The 16,997-nt window shown below is 31.7% G+C and overlaps 2 protein-coding genes across 2 annotated transcripts; one reads left to right on the plus strand and one right to left on the minus strand.

Moving 5' to 3' along the window:
* Positions 1–233: 233 nt before the first annotated feature.
* Positions 234–5,606, minus strand: Sgt1 (suppressor of G2 allele of skp1). Its single transcript, XM_090118580.1, has 6 exons — positions 5,410–5,606; positions 4,406–4,522; positions 3,535–3,736; positions 3,118–3,203; positions 2,650–2,754; positions 234–1,185 (listed from the first exon to the last, which is right to left on the minus strand). The coding sequence occupies exons 1-6, from the start codon at positions 5,440–5,442 to the stop codon at positions 1,078–1,080; spliced, it is 651 nt and encodes a 216-aa protein (XP_089974706.1). The 5' UTR covers positions 5,443–5,606; the 3' UTR covers positions 234–1,077.
* Positions 5,607–6,534: 928 nt separating this feature from the next.
* Positions 6,535–11,716, plus strand: NitFhit (ntrilase and fragile histidine triad fusion protein NitFhit). Its single transcript, XM_090118581.1, has 10 exons — positions 6,535–6,698; positions 7,308–7,466; positions 7,839–8,034; positions 8,371–8,503; positions 8,736–8,948; positions 9,322–9,519; positions 9,944–10,058; positions 10,461–10,538; positions 10,922–11,007; positions 11,567–11,716. Exons 1-10 carry the CDS (start codon positions 6,588–6,590, stop codon positions 11,673–11,675), a joined length of 1,398 nt encoding a protein of 465 aa, XP_089974707.1. The 5' UTR covers positions 6,535–6,587; the 3' UTR covers positions 11,676–11,716.
* The last annotated feature ends 5,281 nt before the right edge of the window (positions 11,717–16,997 follow it).

The raw sequence follows: 16,997 nt of genomic DNA on the forward strand, positions 1-16,997 counted from the left end.
TATTATAGTATCTTCACGCACTAATCTCAGGAACTACTTGTCCGATTTGAAAAAATATTTCGATGTTAGATATAGCTCATTTATCGAGGAAGGCTATAGGCTATATATCATCACGGTAAGACCAACAGGAGCGGAGCAATGCGGGTAGAACCGCACAGCACAGCTAGTAGAAAATATTCCCCAAACATATTTTCAAAATGGATTATGATAGGTTGTAAAATAAAACACACATATGACTTAAAAGTATTATATTAAGTATTAAATACATTAAAATTAACTTTGCGCAGTATACACAACTACATACAAAGACGTTTCAGGCATAGGTAGTTTGCAGATTTCACAAATTTGCATCAAATAAAACAAATGACATTTTTTTCAATTAATATGTTGATAGAAGATTTTGAAATATTTTATGTATTATATAGTCTAGTAAAAAATATGTTTCTTCATTTTTCATATAAAATAAATTAAAATTAGATACATAAGAATAGTTTATATGAATAATAGAAAGATATTATAATAGAAGTAAAATTTAGGACAAAATCACGCGTCCAGCACCACAGATAAAAAAATTAAAAATATATAGCTCTCTTTTTTTCTTGCTATTTCATATCTTCCATGTCTCTCTCATATAACGAAATGTGAATTCCCAAAAGCTATTCACAAAATGAATTATTTTTAATTTCAATAGATAGTTACAACTTCTGGATAAATTCCATCTTACTTCTGATAGTTAATATGTACGAAAATATACGTCAAAAAGTTTTTTCTTTTTATTTTAAACTAGCGGTCCGCCCCGGCTTCGCCCGTGGTACATATTTACGTTTTCTCTACATAAGAACCATCCTCGTACTTCAAGGAAAATAAGAAATAACCCGTTCACGCGTGATGCCGTGACAACGCGAAACGGGTTTCATTTTTATATAATATGTATACAGATAAATTTTTGGAAAAACAGTGATCAAAATCAATGTACAAATTGAATTATATTATGTTTATCATAAAGTAGTTATTTTTTTTTTATATACTTCAAATAACTTCAATCAAAATATTAATCTTTAATAGACAATTATATATTTATTCATCCCACTTCTTAAACTCAAGTCCGTCTGGCGGTTTAACTTCGACTTTCTCTTTGGCCACTTGATTCCAGTTTGTGCTTAGAACAGTTCCACCGGATTCCACCTGGAACATAGAAAAATATGGAATTTGATACATTTATTTATTTAATTAGCTTAATTAATCATAATTATATTATAAATGCGGAAACAGGAACGGGAACTATGCGGATTTTTTCTTTGAAAACGCGGACGAGGCTGCGGGTAAAAGAGTAGAGGTAATAATTATAGTATAGAGGGTCTAAATATCTATGATCGGCCATCATTGTAGATGTTTATTCATAATCGCTGTAATGGCGGCAAACATCGACCATCATTTGTTGAGCCAACACTGCCTATTGTGAAGAGGGACAGATTGGCTTGGTTAGTAGTGACCCTGCCTTTCAAGCCAGATCGTGGGTTCGATTCCCATCCGGGGCAAATATTTGTGTGATGAACATAGATGTTTGCTCTGTGTCTGGGTGATAATTATCTATATAAGTATATATTTAAAATTATATATGTATGTTTATCAGCCATCTGGTTTCCATAACACAAGCGAAAGCTTACTATGGGATCAGATCGTGCCATGTGTGAAAATTGTCCTGAAAATAGTTCTCAGAGCCAATGAAACAATTTTTCAAACTAGATGTCGCCACGTGTCTCCTACATCGCACTATCGTTTTGTATGGACTGACTAATATAGAATATTTTGCAAAGATCGACAAATCAGAGTGTTAACAAAATTAAACAATTTTTGATGGGCCCACCACATTTAAACAAATGTTGGATAAGGCCTATATTTCTTACTAGAGGTCCGCCCCGGCTTCGCCCGTGGTACATATTTCGCAATAAAAGGTAGCCTTTCTCGGGTATCAAAATATCTCCATACCAAATTTCATGCAAATTGGTGCAGTAGATTAGGCGTGATTGAGTAACAGACAGACAGACAGAGTTACTTTCGCATTTATAATATTAGTATGGACTAGCTTTCCGCCAGCGGCTTCGCCCGCGTTTTCAAAGAAAAACCCGCATAGTTCCCGTTCCCGTGGGATTTCCGGGATAAAAATTTAAACCTATGTGTTAATCCAAGTACATACACATACATTTATCCGCACAAACTTTCGCATTTAAAATATTAATATGATTCTTCTTTAAATCTATTTTATATATACTAGCTTTCCGCCCGCAGCTTCGCCCGCTTCGTCCGAAACTTAATAAATTATATACCAAAATCTCTGTCGAGACCACCCATCTATAAAAAAAATTACATTTTTAAATCAGGATTTTTAACTAACAATATTTATTTGTAAATCCTACTACTATTATAAAGGCGAAAGTTTGTATGGATGTATGGATGTTTGTTACTCTTTCACGTAAAAACTACTGAATGGATTTGAATGAAACTTTACCACAATATAGCTTATACATCAGAATAACACATAGGATAGCTTTTATCCCGGAAATCCCACGGGAACGGGAACTATGCGGGTTTTCCTTTGAAAACGCGGACGAAGCCGCGGGCGGAAATCTAGTAAATAAATATACTCACAAAACTCTTATTCATGGCTCGTCTAACTTCATCGGATCCTTCACCGTATATTTTCTGAAATAACGCGTTGAGGGCCGCTTCTCCTTCGGGTTTTTCTTCTTCCTCCTGTAAATATAATATTTATATCATGTACTTGTGGAATTATTAAGGTTACAGAGGGAAAACTTCACCAAAAACTGTTCAAGTGTTTGGTTTTTAGATAATGTGAAATTTGTATAAAAATAAATAATGAATTGGATAGTTGATATTTTTACGAATATAATACATATATATTATATATGTATATGAAATAATATACTCAATATTCGCCCATGTTTTAAAATTGTCTAAAATGCTGAACAGGTTTTGAAATTAATAATGCAGGTAAAACAGAAATTGTTAATTATTATTATTGCTTCTTAATTTAATCATACTATAACGTTAGTAGTTTTATAGGGCGCCTAGACAAAAAACATACAAGTATCTTACCATTTTCTTAATATCCTTTTCTATTTTGTCCCAGTCTTTTCTGAATATTTTCGGCGGCTGCTGCGGCCCGGACGCGTCGATAACAGCTTCAATAAAATAATATTTATTAAATTATTTACATTTCATAGTATCATATTTCAATTCTCATATTCTAATGAGAAAATATTTGAAGTAGGTAAGTAAGGTTGTACCATTTGAAAAATGCATTCTATTGCCCAACTTAAAGTTTTCCATGACATTCTTATATAATGTAATACTTTGACGGATAATTCTTAACCACAGATTGAAAAATAGCCCCTAAATCTTGAAAACTATTGATGCATTTCACATATTGATGCATTTCTTTGAATATATCTTTAATTGTTTTAGACAAAGTGGGCAACATTATATACATATTATATATTATATAATAGATACCTTGAGGTATAGCCTTAACTTTCTCCTCATTTCCCTCCCCCTCGAGCACGGTCCACCGAATCCCCTCTTTTTTCCTCAATTTGACCTCAACTTTTGAGGGACTAACTACATATGTGCACATAGATGGTATAATTTCATGCGCTAGCTCTAATTCGAGGCTGTATTCTGAATCTGTGTTTGGTAGTGGACTTGATATTGAGAGCTGTGGAGATCAAATTATTATATCACTACATAATTGAACTCAAAAACATTTATTTATTCTGAGCTGGTTACTAAAATAACAAATATATTGCCAATAATAATTAAGTGAATATGTTATGATCAGACAGTGAATGTCTTGTGGCATTCTTTTATTGCCACAAAGTGTTGCACATGTTTTCATTAGAACCACAATACAATTATTGCTTGACGACAAACAATCATTATCATGGGAACAGTTAGACATGACAGTTGTCCAATCCATACTAATATTATAAATGCGAAAGTAACTCTGTCTGTCTGTCTGTTACTCAATCGCGCCTAAACTACTGAACCAATTTTCATGAAAATTGGTATGGATATATTTTGATACCCGAGAAAAGACACAGGCTACTTTTTATCCCGGGAAAATGACGCAATCCCGGAAATCCCACGGGAACAGAAACTATGCGGGTTTTTCTTTGACTGCGCGGCCAGGCCGCGGGCGGAAAGCTAGTGATAAATAATTAATTGATACAACATAGTGGGAATGCGCCTTAACGTAAGTATTTCTTAAACTGCATTGAATTATCATTTTTTATACTTAATTTATTAACTTTTGACGGCAATAATGTAATTTCCATTAATTATTAACTAAGAGTAGAAAGTTGGATTTGCAATTTAATATACTTACACTCCGTTCCCCATAATGAACTTTAATTTTGTTACTTGGCGCATTCTTTATAAGTATTGTTACAACTACAAATGCATCTGTTTGGTACCAGTCATGTTTGATCTTTGGTTTCGCTGCCTGAAATCGAAATGTTCAAAAGTTAGTACATGATAATAAATGTATACTAATATTATAAAGCTGAAAAGTTTGTTTGTTTTAACGAGCTAATCTCAGGAACTACTGGTCCAATTTGAAAAATTCTTTCAGTGTTAGATAGCTTATTTATCGAGGAAGGCTATAGGCTATATAACATCACGCTAAGACCACGCGGGTGAAACCGCGGGACGCAGCTAGTATTGTTATAAAACTTACTTTAATAAGTGAGTCAAAAATAATGTCTTATGAAATTGTTGTAGTCACTGATCATAGATAAGTGTACAAAGTTTTAATTTAAATTATTACTATGTTAAACGGGTCAAAATCGAGTCTAAATGAAACATTAACATGTATAGCTAAAAAGATTGTATAAAAAATTATTATCAAATTATTCTCAGCAATCCATAAAATTTGAGACCAAGTTTTTTTTTTTAGGAGCAGATGCTACACTTAATTTTAGGCCAACACAGCCATTAAGCAATTGCAACATTAGAGTCATTGTGATACTTATACTGAATAGATAATTTGCTATGCTATGGACATACTACAAAGGATTTATGATCAAATTTTTATTTATAAAATAATTAGATGTATTGCTACAAAATTTTCAATTTACTTTCCTTATTCACTTGCAATTATCATATTTAACATCTGAATGCTTAACTGTGTGTGACTGAATTCCTCTATGGCATTTAAAGAACCCAATTTTTATAAATTTAAAAGTTGAAGTTTAATCAACAGGTAAAATAATTTAAATTAGGGGGAGGATCGTACATAGTTGTGATAGTTTAACTTTTATTCAAGTTAGATTTTTTAAGTTCAATATTGATAAACCAAATTTTCAAGACAAGATAAATAAAATTGTTTACCTCAACAACGGGATTTTCTTTCGAATCTCCCATTCTTCAAGCGTTTGTTTTCTTAATTCGTTAACTCTTAATAGCAGTCAGCAAGCAAAAGCTTTCTCTGAACCAAAAATAGAATCAACGAGAGGCTCTTTTTCACAACAAAATGACAATAAATATTTTTTCAGTTTTCACCCGGCTACGACTTTTCTAGATATGTCAAATGTCAAATATCAAAATCTTCTCGATTATTCCACAGATTATTCAAAACGTTTATACAGATAATAAATGTATATTTTATACTGTTTATTGAACTGTACGTACTAGAATTAATAGATATTACTTGCTACAATGCTTTCCGTACGTACCTACACATTTTAGAATATATATCAATGCTTATTCTAAAGCAATATGTACAATAAATATGAGTACAGTGTGGTATGGCTGTGAATCTTACTGTGAATAGCAACTCTATTTGACACAAAATACCATAATTGACAGCTGTGGGCTGTGATTGACATTGACGTTATCAGCTGTTTATTGAAGGGTGTCTGCTGTCCGGTGTCGTATTTTGATTTTGCTTTCGGCAATCGGCGTACATAAAGAATTATAAAAAATAAATAACAGTGAGTCTTTAGCTATTTAATTTATATCATATATTTAATTGCATTAAGTTATCAGGGTCGCATCATGCGGGTAAGTGAGAAAAAAATACAAAGTAGAACGTTTATAACTTTCATTATTTTGAAGGGATCTCCATTTATTTACATTGTTTATTTGATGATTACACAAAGGAACTCAATTGTATCTATTTATGTTTAGATAAAGGTAATTTGTTCTTGTCTCGTCCGTATAGTTATCAATACAATATTTTAATTTTGATTTACCTTAGAGGAAAGAGTTGGTTGAATTTATTCAATACCTTTTTAAAATATTATGTGTTTATTTAAAATTTATTCTTTTTCATGTTTATTGTGTATACATATTTAATATATCACATAGTACATTTATTAATGTCTCAGGCCCCGGAATCACAGACACAATAGAAAATCTATTGTGTTGTGGCCTGATCGGGCTGTTCGGGGCTCAATGGGTTAATAACTACGACTTGATAAATGAACTCAGTATCCATGCTATTTTTTCAGCATTGCGTTCCACTCCTAAAAAGAATTACTAATATAGAGCAAAGATTCTATAGCAAAATGGCTGATAAAAGAATTGCCGTCTGCCAAATGACATCTGTTGCTGATAAATCAAAGAATTTAGAAGTTGTAACTCAGTTGGTCAGTGATGCTGCAAAAGATGATGCTAAGGTAACTATAATATTATATTTATTTTATTGTTTTAGTAATTTTTCTGGTAAAAGGACAATAAAACTTAATATAAATATAGCCTTTTACGAGATTTATAGCTTATGGTCATGTACCTAGTATATAGTTTTTTTATTATTGACTAGCGGTCCGCCCTAGCTTCGCTCGTGGTACATATTTACATCTTCCGGGATAAAATATAGCCTGTACGGATTCGAAAGTCTCTAAGTAATGGTAAAAGAAATTTTGAAATCGGTCCAGTAGTTTTTGAGCCTATGCAATACAAACACACAAAAATACAAAAGTTTCCTCTTTATAATATTAGTATAGATATAGATAATAGGTAGTAGCGAAAATTACTTTTAAACTTTAATATTATGAAATGAATGAATCCTAATCAAGTAATCACTATATAGTATACTATCACATTTTTTTAATGATAAGTAACAAAATAAATAAGCTTAAAAATATATAATTTAAATTTATCATACCGTTAACTCTTGCATTTTTTCCTATCCAACAAGATTTATATCTTTTTTTCAATACTTCATGAGCTGCAAATACTTTTTAGTTGCTGAAGAAAATTGATTAAATTTATTATGTTTTTTGCAGATGATATTTTTCCCAGAAGCCTGTGATTTTATTTGTGACAATAAAAAGGATACCCTAACTTCTGCAGAACCAATTCTAACTGGTAATACTGTCAAGCAGTATAGAGATTTGGCGGCAAAACATAATGTCTGGTTGTCTATGGGTGGTGTACATGAAAAGGTAATTTTTGAGTAACATAGATTTCATAGTCTATGGCTTATTTAAGTTTTGAATTCTCTATCGAATATTAGTATAAGATGACGTAATAGTTTAGTACTAAGGATTTCTAATTATTTAGTAAACTCTCAATTTTTTGAAGTGAAACTTCTTTAGGTGCGTTGAGAGTAAAATTTTCGAGGTCGCGTCATGGCAATGCCGTCACACCATGGTGTAAAGCGACGATTTTTTATCTTTTAATTGATATTGTTTGAAAATGTTTTGTATCTTTGAATCTTGTCAAAGAAGTTTCACTTCTGACACCTGTGCTCGGTGCTAAAATAAAAAACACACTCTTGTGTGTGCTTTTTTTAAATAAAAATAACATCTTTTCAGGATGAATCCAACCCAAACAAAATGTTCAACACACACATTATAATCAATAACAATGGTGAAATAGTTCAAACATATAGGAAATTGCATTTATTCGACGTAGAAATACCGGAGAAGAATATACGCCTTAAAGAGAGTGATTTTTGCACGCCTGGCAAACATATTGTGACGCCTGTTGACAGCCCTGTGGGAAAAATAGGTAAAAATTTAACAAAAGTAGCTTTTTCCCCTTGGCTTTTTTTGATTCTTAAATTTTAGCGCTTTTAAGTTATTCTCCATAAGAAATGCCTTCGATTCAAGCCTTTCACGTTTTATTTTGGCAACAAAATCTAGTGTATGCCCTCAATATTGTGTATGCAAAAATTAACGAAATTTTTCCAAATTAAGCCTACAATTTTAAACACGTTTGACTTTAGCATGTGCTCTTTGTGTGTATGTGTGTGATGATGGTGTGCACTGTATGAGCATTTATGTGTATCTGCGATTATTTGCGCATATGTGTGTGTGCTACAAAATATTCTTTATTCTTTTTCAGGTCTAGCAATATGTTACGATATGCGATTTCCGGAATTAAGCACAACATTGGGTACTTTCAACGCGGATATATTAACTTACCCATCTGCATTTACTTATGCTACGGGAGAAGCGCATTGGCATGTGCTTTTGAGGTTAGTTTTTTTAATATTTTTTTGACTGATTTTAACTTATGTACCTTCTAGAATCTAGATTATTATGTTTGTTCTTATTTTGATATTTACTATGTATTTTTAATAGATAAATAGCAATTGATAAGTTGTTACATTTTAAATACTCTTTTTTTTTTCAAACAATATTACATATCGATCAATTTTTTTAAGCGCGCTAATTTTTTCCTTCTTTTTAAGTTGTTTTTTTTTTCAGAGCGCGCGCAATAGAAAACCAATGTTACGTTATAGCTGCCGCGCAGACCGGACAGCACAATGCAAAGCGCCGTTCCTACGGTCACGCGTTATGTATAAGCCCCTGGGGCGAAGTCCTAGCGGACTGTGGGGAATCCGCCCCGCGCTATGCGCTAGCGGAGTTGGGCGCGGGGCTCGCGGTGCGGAGGGATATGCCCGTGTGGAGGCATCGACGGTGATTGTGATTTTTCTGAAAAAAAAAAATTTTTTTTTGTGATTTTTAGTGCTTTTTTTGATGTTATTGAAGGAAAATGTTGTGATTTTTGTTTATAGCAGTAACGTTGTGACCTTTTTTCATATTTTTATGTTTATTTCATTAGATTTATTAATTTGTATGATTAGTTCACAAATAATTTTAATGTTAGAAGGAACAATCCCGTGTTTCCGTATAATTAATGACAGAGTATAAAAATGGAACAGTGATATTTTATAAAATATAACAGTAACAAAAAATATTGTTTGTGTTAAGCGTGTTTAATTGAAAAATTATCGTATTCGTTTTTATAAGCACTCATAATATTTTCTATTATAACCTAACTTTTTTTCAGACCAGACGTATATTCACTCTACGCGTTAAGCCTCCGAAAAGACCTCTTACCAGAACACACAGAAAAAATTACACCCACAGAGAATCGAACCCCCGAACCCAATAATGAAGAACCTATGAATGTATTTGGTCATGTCAAAGTACCTGAGAGCTGTGTGTTTTATAAGTCTAAGTTGACGTATGCTTTTGTTAACTTGAGGTAAGTTTTATAATTATTTTTTGTCTATAGGTATGAAAAGATATCTGCCATATTATTCATTTGCAATATGCAGTCTTGTTTTCTTGATAAAAAGAAGTTATTTCCAAGGTTTAATGGACTATTCTATATACTCTATTACAAATTTCAAAATTGATTCATTCGTTACGTTTTCTACTAGTGAAATAATTTTTAAAATATATTACAAGCACAGAGACAACATACGGACGCTTAAATTCCCAAGATCTAGTCTATTTAGTTCCGAATTTCATCAAAATTGGTGCAGTAGCTTAGTTTTCAATTGGTAAATAATTTTTTTAAATCAGTAAAAAACAAACATCTATTATAATAAGTAATATTATTCTAACACGCATATCAAAACAACAAAAAATTAGTATTTTTTATATATATTTCTCCTAATATAAAGGTGTGTAATTCCGGGTCACGTGCTTATAGCACCAATACGACTGGCCGAGAGAAATAAAGATTTGACAGATGAAGAGGCTGAAGATTTCTTTAAAACCATTCGGTTTGTACAAAAGGTCAGTATTTAGCATTATAACATAACAAATATTATCTTTATAAAAATAATGAGAGTATGAGTTTGTGTTTGTCGGAAACAAAACTCTGCCTACGCGCCTAGGCAGGCAGTTATCTAATAAGCGTATACAGTAGACTTTAAACATTACTGCCACGAAATAAGGTGTTAATTTCAATGAATGTTTTATACAATCCCGCTCGTACATTTTTTTCGACCATTTAATATTATATTACCAAATTCCAACAATCCATAAATCTACATTTTATTAAGCCAGTAATTAATCCTTTCAACCAACAAAACTGTTCCCACTACTCAACAATCAATCAGTCACCAAACAAACAAACAATCAATCAATCCATCAATCACCAATCATACAATCAATCAATCGATTTTTCGTTTTCAGTTAATGGAAAAAGTACACAAAACAGAATCATGTACAGTCACAATACAAGATGGGCCAGATGCAGGACAGACTGTTAGAGTAAGTTTATTTTTTTAATGGCTAGCGTTCCGCCCCGTCTTCGTCCATGGTGCATAAATATAGGGTAGAAATTTTCATATGACCCTGGAGGAACAGTAGGTACTTGAAATACTGGAGATTGTAAATTTTGTTGAAAGGAAACATTCCTTAAAATTTGAAAAGAAATAGAACTGCAATGAAAGATTTTCGAAAATTCATTTGTCACGACCGGAAAAATATTTAAATGAATTTCCATAAATATTATGTTACAAAAAAATAAAAATATTAAAAAAAAACTCTAAGAAAAATATATTTTTGTAACTTCTGTTTAATCGGTTTCTATAGTGTTGTGATACAAATTATGTTTATATTTATTTATTTATTTATTTTTACACAACTTGCAGCATTTACACTGTCACATATTACCAAGAAGAAAAGGGGATTTCATAGAGAACGATCACATTTATTTGGAACTTGCAAAACATGATCAGTAAGTTTATTCTATTTTGATTTTATGTGATTTTGACATTGAGTTACTATATACTACATACTAGAGAGGACATAGCTACTACACTATTTGTAACACGAAGGCACTATATGTAAGAGGCAGAATATCTACAAAGTGTATGACTCACTATAGCCGCCCCGCGCCGCCGCGGCCGCGCTTGTCGTACAGATTTTGTTTGTGGTGTCCTCTCTATACGTAGTAATAATACCTCAATTTATTTTGAACCATATTTTATCTATAGACGTAGGTGTATACAACGATAAATTTTTAACAAATTCATACGAAATTATATTCATAATATGGTATAAGAAAAACTTGTCACAAAAGTACCTACAATGCTTTTAAAAAGTGTACGTACACATGTATTTTTTTTCGGCTAATCGTCTAAACGTCTTAACCGAATGTGATGGTACTTTCACTAACAGATAGCTCATATTATAAAGAGCCGTAATAAAAAGAATATTCTATAGTAAAAATAATTTCCAATTAAGTAGATACCCACTAATTTTGGTAAATATATTAATAATAAAATTATTTTTAGATTCACACCCAAATATCCCGGAAAACCAGCTAGAAGTTTAGAAGAAATGCGAACAGAAGCAAATATGTTGAGAGAAGAGATAAAGAAGATGGCGGAAAAAGACAGATAGAAAGAGATAGATAGATGTTTATGTAAAAATTGTAATATAAGGAGAGATAATAAATTATAAGTTTTATGCGTTGTTTTATTTTTTTTAATTTTCACCATTTGCTAATGCCCCTGATTAACTATTTAATAGTTTTGAAGTGAAACTTCTTTAGGTGCGTTGTGAGTAAACTTTCAAAGTCGCGTCACGGCAATACCGTCACGTCATGGAATAATGCGACGATTTTGGTATCTTTGATTCTTGCCAAAGAAGTTTAATTTCTGACAAGTGTGCTCAGCACACACGCTCTTTTTTATGTAAATTTGTAAATAGATTTCCGCCCGCGTAGTAAAAGGAAATGCAGTAAAAAGTTTTTTTTTTTTTTTTTTTTTATTAATTTACCATTTAGTAACACTATATAACCTTTACAAATTTTCGCCAAACTGTAAAACAGTTTGTTGGCGTTGCGCTCCTACTTATTATAGATTAACCTAGGTTATATAGTAGTAGTAATAGTAGCCTATGTCTCTCTCTAGCCTCCTAACTATTCAGACGCAAATCATATAAAATCGATCCAGTGTGATGTGAAACGGATACAAACAAACATTCTTTTGCATTTATAATAATAGTACGATTATTACTGACAGATAAGTTAAATAGAACATAACAGAGACCTATAAATAATAAACGAACGGAGTATTTCTAGATTATTTTAATTGTCTACATAGTATAAAACAAAGTTGCTTCCTGCTGTTTATCTGTTTAGATCTTTGAAACTACACAACGGATTATGATACCAGTTCCTAATACATAGAGTGGTTTCAGAGGAAGGTTTTAAATTTTAATGCACAATATTAAATAGGTATAGCGTAGTATATTGAGTACCTACTGGCTTTTCGCCCGCGGCTTCGCCCGCTTTGTCTAATAAATTATATACCTTCCTCTTGAATCACTCTACTCAAAAAACCGCATCAAAAGCCGTTGCTTAGTTTTTAAGATTTAAGCATACATAGGGATATAGGGACAGAGAAAGCGACATTGTACTATCACAGATATTATAAAACTATATAAATTTATATTTATAAAGCATTTGAATGCCATAAAAGCAAAAATATCAATCATTATAATACTATACTAATTACTAGTAGTATAAACATTGCACCCATTCGAAGCCGGGGCGCATCGCTAGTGTTAGATAATCTCAGATATAATCCAGAAAACAATTTATTAAAACAAGGTCTTCCATTAAAACAGAAGCTGAATATCTGTCGGCACTTTTGTATCGTGATAGATACAATTAAAAAATGACGTTATTTAAGTGGTTCATACAAGTGCGGTTTTATTGTGTCTATTGATTTTATTGCAACTATGGTGTGGTACAGAATATACTTTAGATTTAAGAATAGAACAAGTGTAGTGTAAATGTACTATGGTATTCAATTATCTCTACATATTCTAATTTGCCTTTTTTATAAAATTCGCCTTTTTATCACGCTTTTAGTACATTCATTATGTTTGTATGGGGGCTGACAACACCAAATTTGAGCAGTTTTTTAAGAAAATATATTTATTCTAGCCCATCAAAAAAAAATATATGTTAAGGCTGCAGTCTAGCAAAATTGCGTTTTCAACAAGTTATTTGACAATTTTTTCCCGGCTAATGAAATGATAAACTGAATTTTTTTTTCTTGTTTATCAATTAGTGTTATATACGCAATGCGCGTGAATTTTTTCACATTTGTAAAGTTACTTTATGTTACCTTAATCAGGCCTTCAAGATAAGTCTCTTTCCCCCAAAGACATTTCGAGCTAAGTTTGTGCACTCACTACGTTGCAACCGATTACAATTTACACAATCTGATCAGCGCATTATTATCCTTATATAGTCTTTATTAAAAACTGCTGAATACAATTGCCGAAAAACTTATGATTTTCTTAATTAGAATGTTATAAATTCATTAAATTTCCCATTTTTTGCCGTACAAAATCTATTGATAAATACTGCTAAAAGTTATTTTTTCCATTAATTTATTCGAGTTGGTTGAAGACCAATGAGTATTAATCCTTTAAAAAAAATTTTTTTTTAATTTTGATAATTCTTTAAATATTAAAAAAATATTTAAAATAATAAGGAAAAATCCTAGCGAATTTCTTTAGTCGCGCTCCATGGGCCGGAGCGTTCTGACGTGTGCTCTACGCTCGATTTTCCTTCATACCGAAGTGAAAGTTGCTCTACTTCATTAAATTTAATATTTTTGTTAATTGATTATTTTTTTCTTAGTTTTGTGCAAATATTCGTATTTTTAAACATTTGATTTCGATATGGAAAATAAACGAAAAAAATACGCGTGTAACTACTAGAAAAAAAATTATCTTCGAACATAAATTAATGAAACCAAATAGATTGCAAAGGTGATTGGCAACAATTTCTTTATTTTACGGGGTGTCAGTAAAGGGATGTATATTTCTTTAAAACTCATAAAGTAAGCTCATAAATTTTCTTATAATATAATTTTTTTGAAGTTCCAAAAATGTTTATTTTTCGTTTGAGAAATACGAAATATAATATAAACTTGTATTGAGAACTTGAACTTCCCAAGTTCATCCGGGGAAATCCCCATACGGGGAAAATGATTTGTTTACTCCAAAATTGATCCGAGGTGTTTTAATTTTTTCTTCTAGTCATTTTCAACGTAGCGGCATGTTGTTTGATTATTAATTTTGTAACTTAAATACAGGATGTTGGTTTTATATTCTGATCTTACAGACGCGCTGACAAATTTAGTCCACCATTTCTAGTTTAGTCTACCAACTCTAAGTACCAATATTAAAACGAATGGATTATCATCACATCATCAAAACTCAGATGTAATGGAAGATCACAATAACATAGAAAATTCAGTGGGTGTTGAGAACTAAACAAACAGAAGTAACAGAGACGCGAATAATAAAAAAAGAAGACGAAAACGATAATTCGTTGATGCTTTCCCTTTTCGACGTATTGTTAGGGTACATCACCAATCTGCAAAAAACAAAACTGATGATTCCCAATTGCTGATTAAAAATGAAAAACAAATAATCGACAACAGTGGTGAAAATTTGCTGATCACAATGAAACATCCTTCAGTGGTAGCAGATTTACTCATTTAAAATGTATCGGTGAACAGCGTAAAGGAGAGGAGGACAGGAAAACATTATGAATGTGGATGGTGGATTGTATACAGGGTGTAATCGATAAGTATGTGCAGGCGATTATGACGTTATTATTGCAGGTAACAAAAAACTTAAAACTGATATCGAAATTACTTTACCTAATGAGCAAAATGACAATAATAACTTTTTAAAAGTATGACGAGAAATATCTAAAAAATTTACTTTATACACTCCCATATCAAAAAGGGAAAATGGGACTAGTAGAAGTTAAATGTCTAATTCCGGCAAAAGACATGAATGCGGAAGATGCGGTTAAAAAAAAATTTAATATTTGAAATACAATGCAAAAAATAACACTTTTGTCATAGATAAGAATCATGACTATTTTTTCTAAATTCAGGGACAACTAAACGTTGCAGAAGCAGAAGTCTGCTTATTTGCTGTTTGGACTAGAGCGAATCATTCGTTAAAAATAGAATATATAAAAAAGTATGTAACGTTTAGGCAAAATAAAATGATGGACCATTATCAAAATTTTACATAAATTGCCTACTGTCAGAATTGATTGATTCGAGACTTCAGCATTCGATGCCCATCAAGGACCCATCCTATATCATTCAAGCGATTGAAAAAAAGAGATAAATCCAGTGCAACCGATAAAGCATCAGAATGCTAGCAAAAGATTTATTAGGTTTATCAATATAAATCTATATATTATACATAATATAATAAATCTGTAGAAGACGCGAAGACTGACATCCGCGCGGACGGAGTCGCGGGCGGAAGCTAGTCAGAAATAAATATCTTTAGTTTTCATTTGCGTATTTTTCTATTTTATAATTTTTTAACACAAACATTACATTTTTTTTATTAAATACAAAATTTGTTTATCCGTTTTATTAGTTAAACTGAACAACTTTCACTAAGAAACTTAGGTCGAAAAAAATGTATAGAGTTATGCATTTTGTATGGAAAGCTTATTTTTTTTTATATTTCGTCCAAATTTCTTTGTAAAAGTTGATCAGTTATATAAACATGAAGTTGAAGATATCAATAGAAAGTATTCGCAAATTTTGTGTACTGATAAAAAAAAATCACCCGGTGTAATTTTCACGAAAATTGTTTCAAATTGTCATTTTTGGTACTTATTACGAATATTAAATTATACGAATGATTTAATTTTTAAAAATTAAGTGGAGCAACTTTCCCTTGGTACATTTGTATTATTTACATATAGGATGACAGGATGCATTTGTTTGCACTACTAGACCAAGCCCTTAATATTCATCATATTTCGAAGACCGTGAACGGACTCGATACATAATTGGACGAAATCGGCTCGATAGAAAATAATTGAAAAAAAGCAAAGATATGTCTTTATTTTTTTGACGTACGGATCTGCAATTTAAAACACGAAGTCAACATATTCATACCTGAAACTAACGAGTCATATTTCGCATATGACCCACACTTTTCCTTAAATCACATATTTTCTTATTATTTTCTTCTACGACCTGGCCCCGCCAAGTAACAGTGATATTGCGCTCTCGTTTGCTCACACTGTCCAATTGTATGGGAGTAAACGAGAGCGCAATCACTGTTAAATTTGGTCTTGTCAGCCCCATAACGGTCAGATATAATTCAAACTTTGTACACTTCTAAAGAATCGATGACAATAAAATAACTTCATGAGATCATGGCACTGCTTCAAACGCTAAATGAAGAGATGATTGGTTCTATACAAACGCATCCCTCCCTAGTCCCTACGCATCCTCGCACATCTCTGGTGGAAAAGCACCCTTATACGGAACCCTACTAACCTATATAATGGAAGTCATAAATGCAATCTAGTAAATAGCATACCATATACTATTTAATTAGTAACAAACACCGCATGAAACTAGTATCCCCATAATCCTGTATAAACAAAGAGCAGCTGATATTAAAATAAAAGCATAACAGAATACATGTTCAAATATAATTTCATGTTACAATTGAGCTATTTTAATCTTATTTTATACCTAAAAGACGTCATGGTTTAGATAAATAAGAGGTGGCGTAAATTGTGTCAATTTTTGTTTTTACCTACTCGTTTATATTGTTATTGTGTATGGAAAATACGTAAGTTGCGCCACAGGTGCGCCTAATGAAGAATGACATGCGTCTCTCATAAATATAGTCAAAATAGGCATC

This window comes from Colias eurytheme, chromosome 30 (genome assembly GCF_061535395.1).
Source record: "Colias eurytheme isolate Ceu_HAF_F1 chromosome 30, ilColEury1 Martin Lab GWU primary, whole genome shotgun sequence".
NCBI lineage: Eukaryota > Metazoa > Arthropoda > Insecta > Lepidoptera > Pieridae > Colias > Colias eurytheme.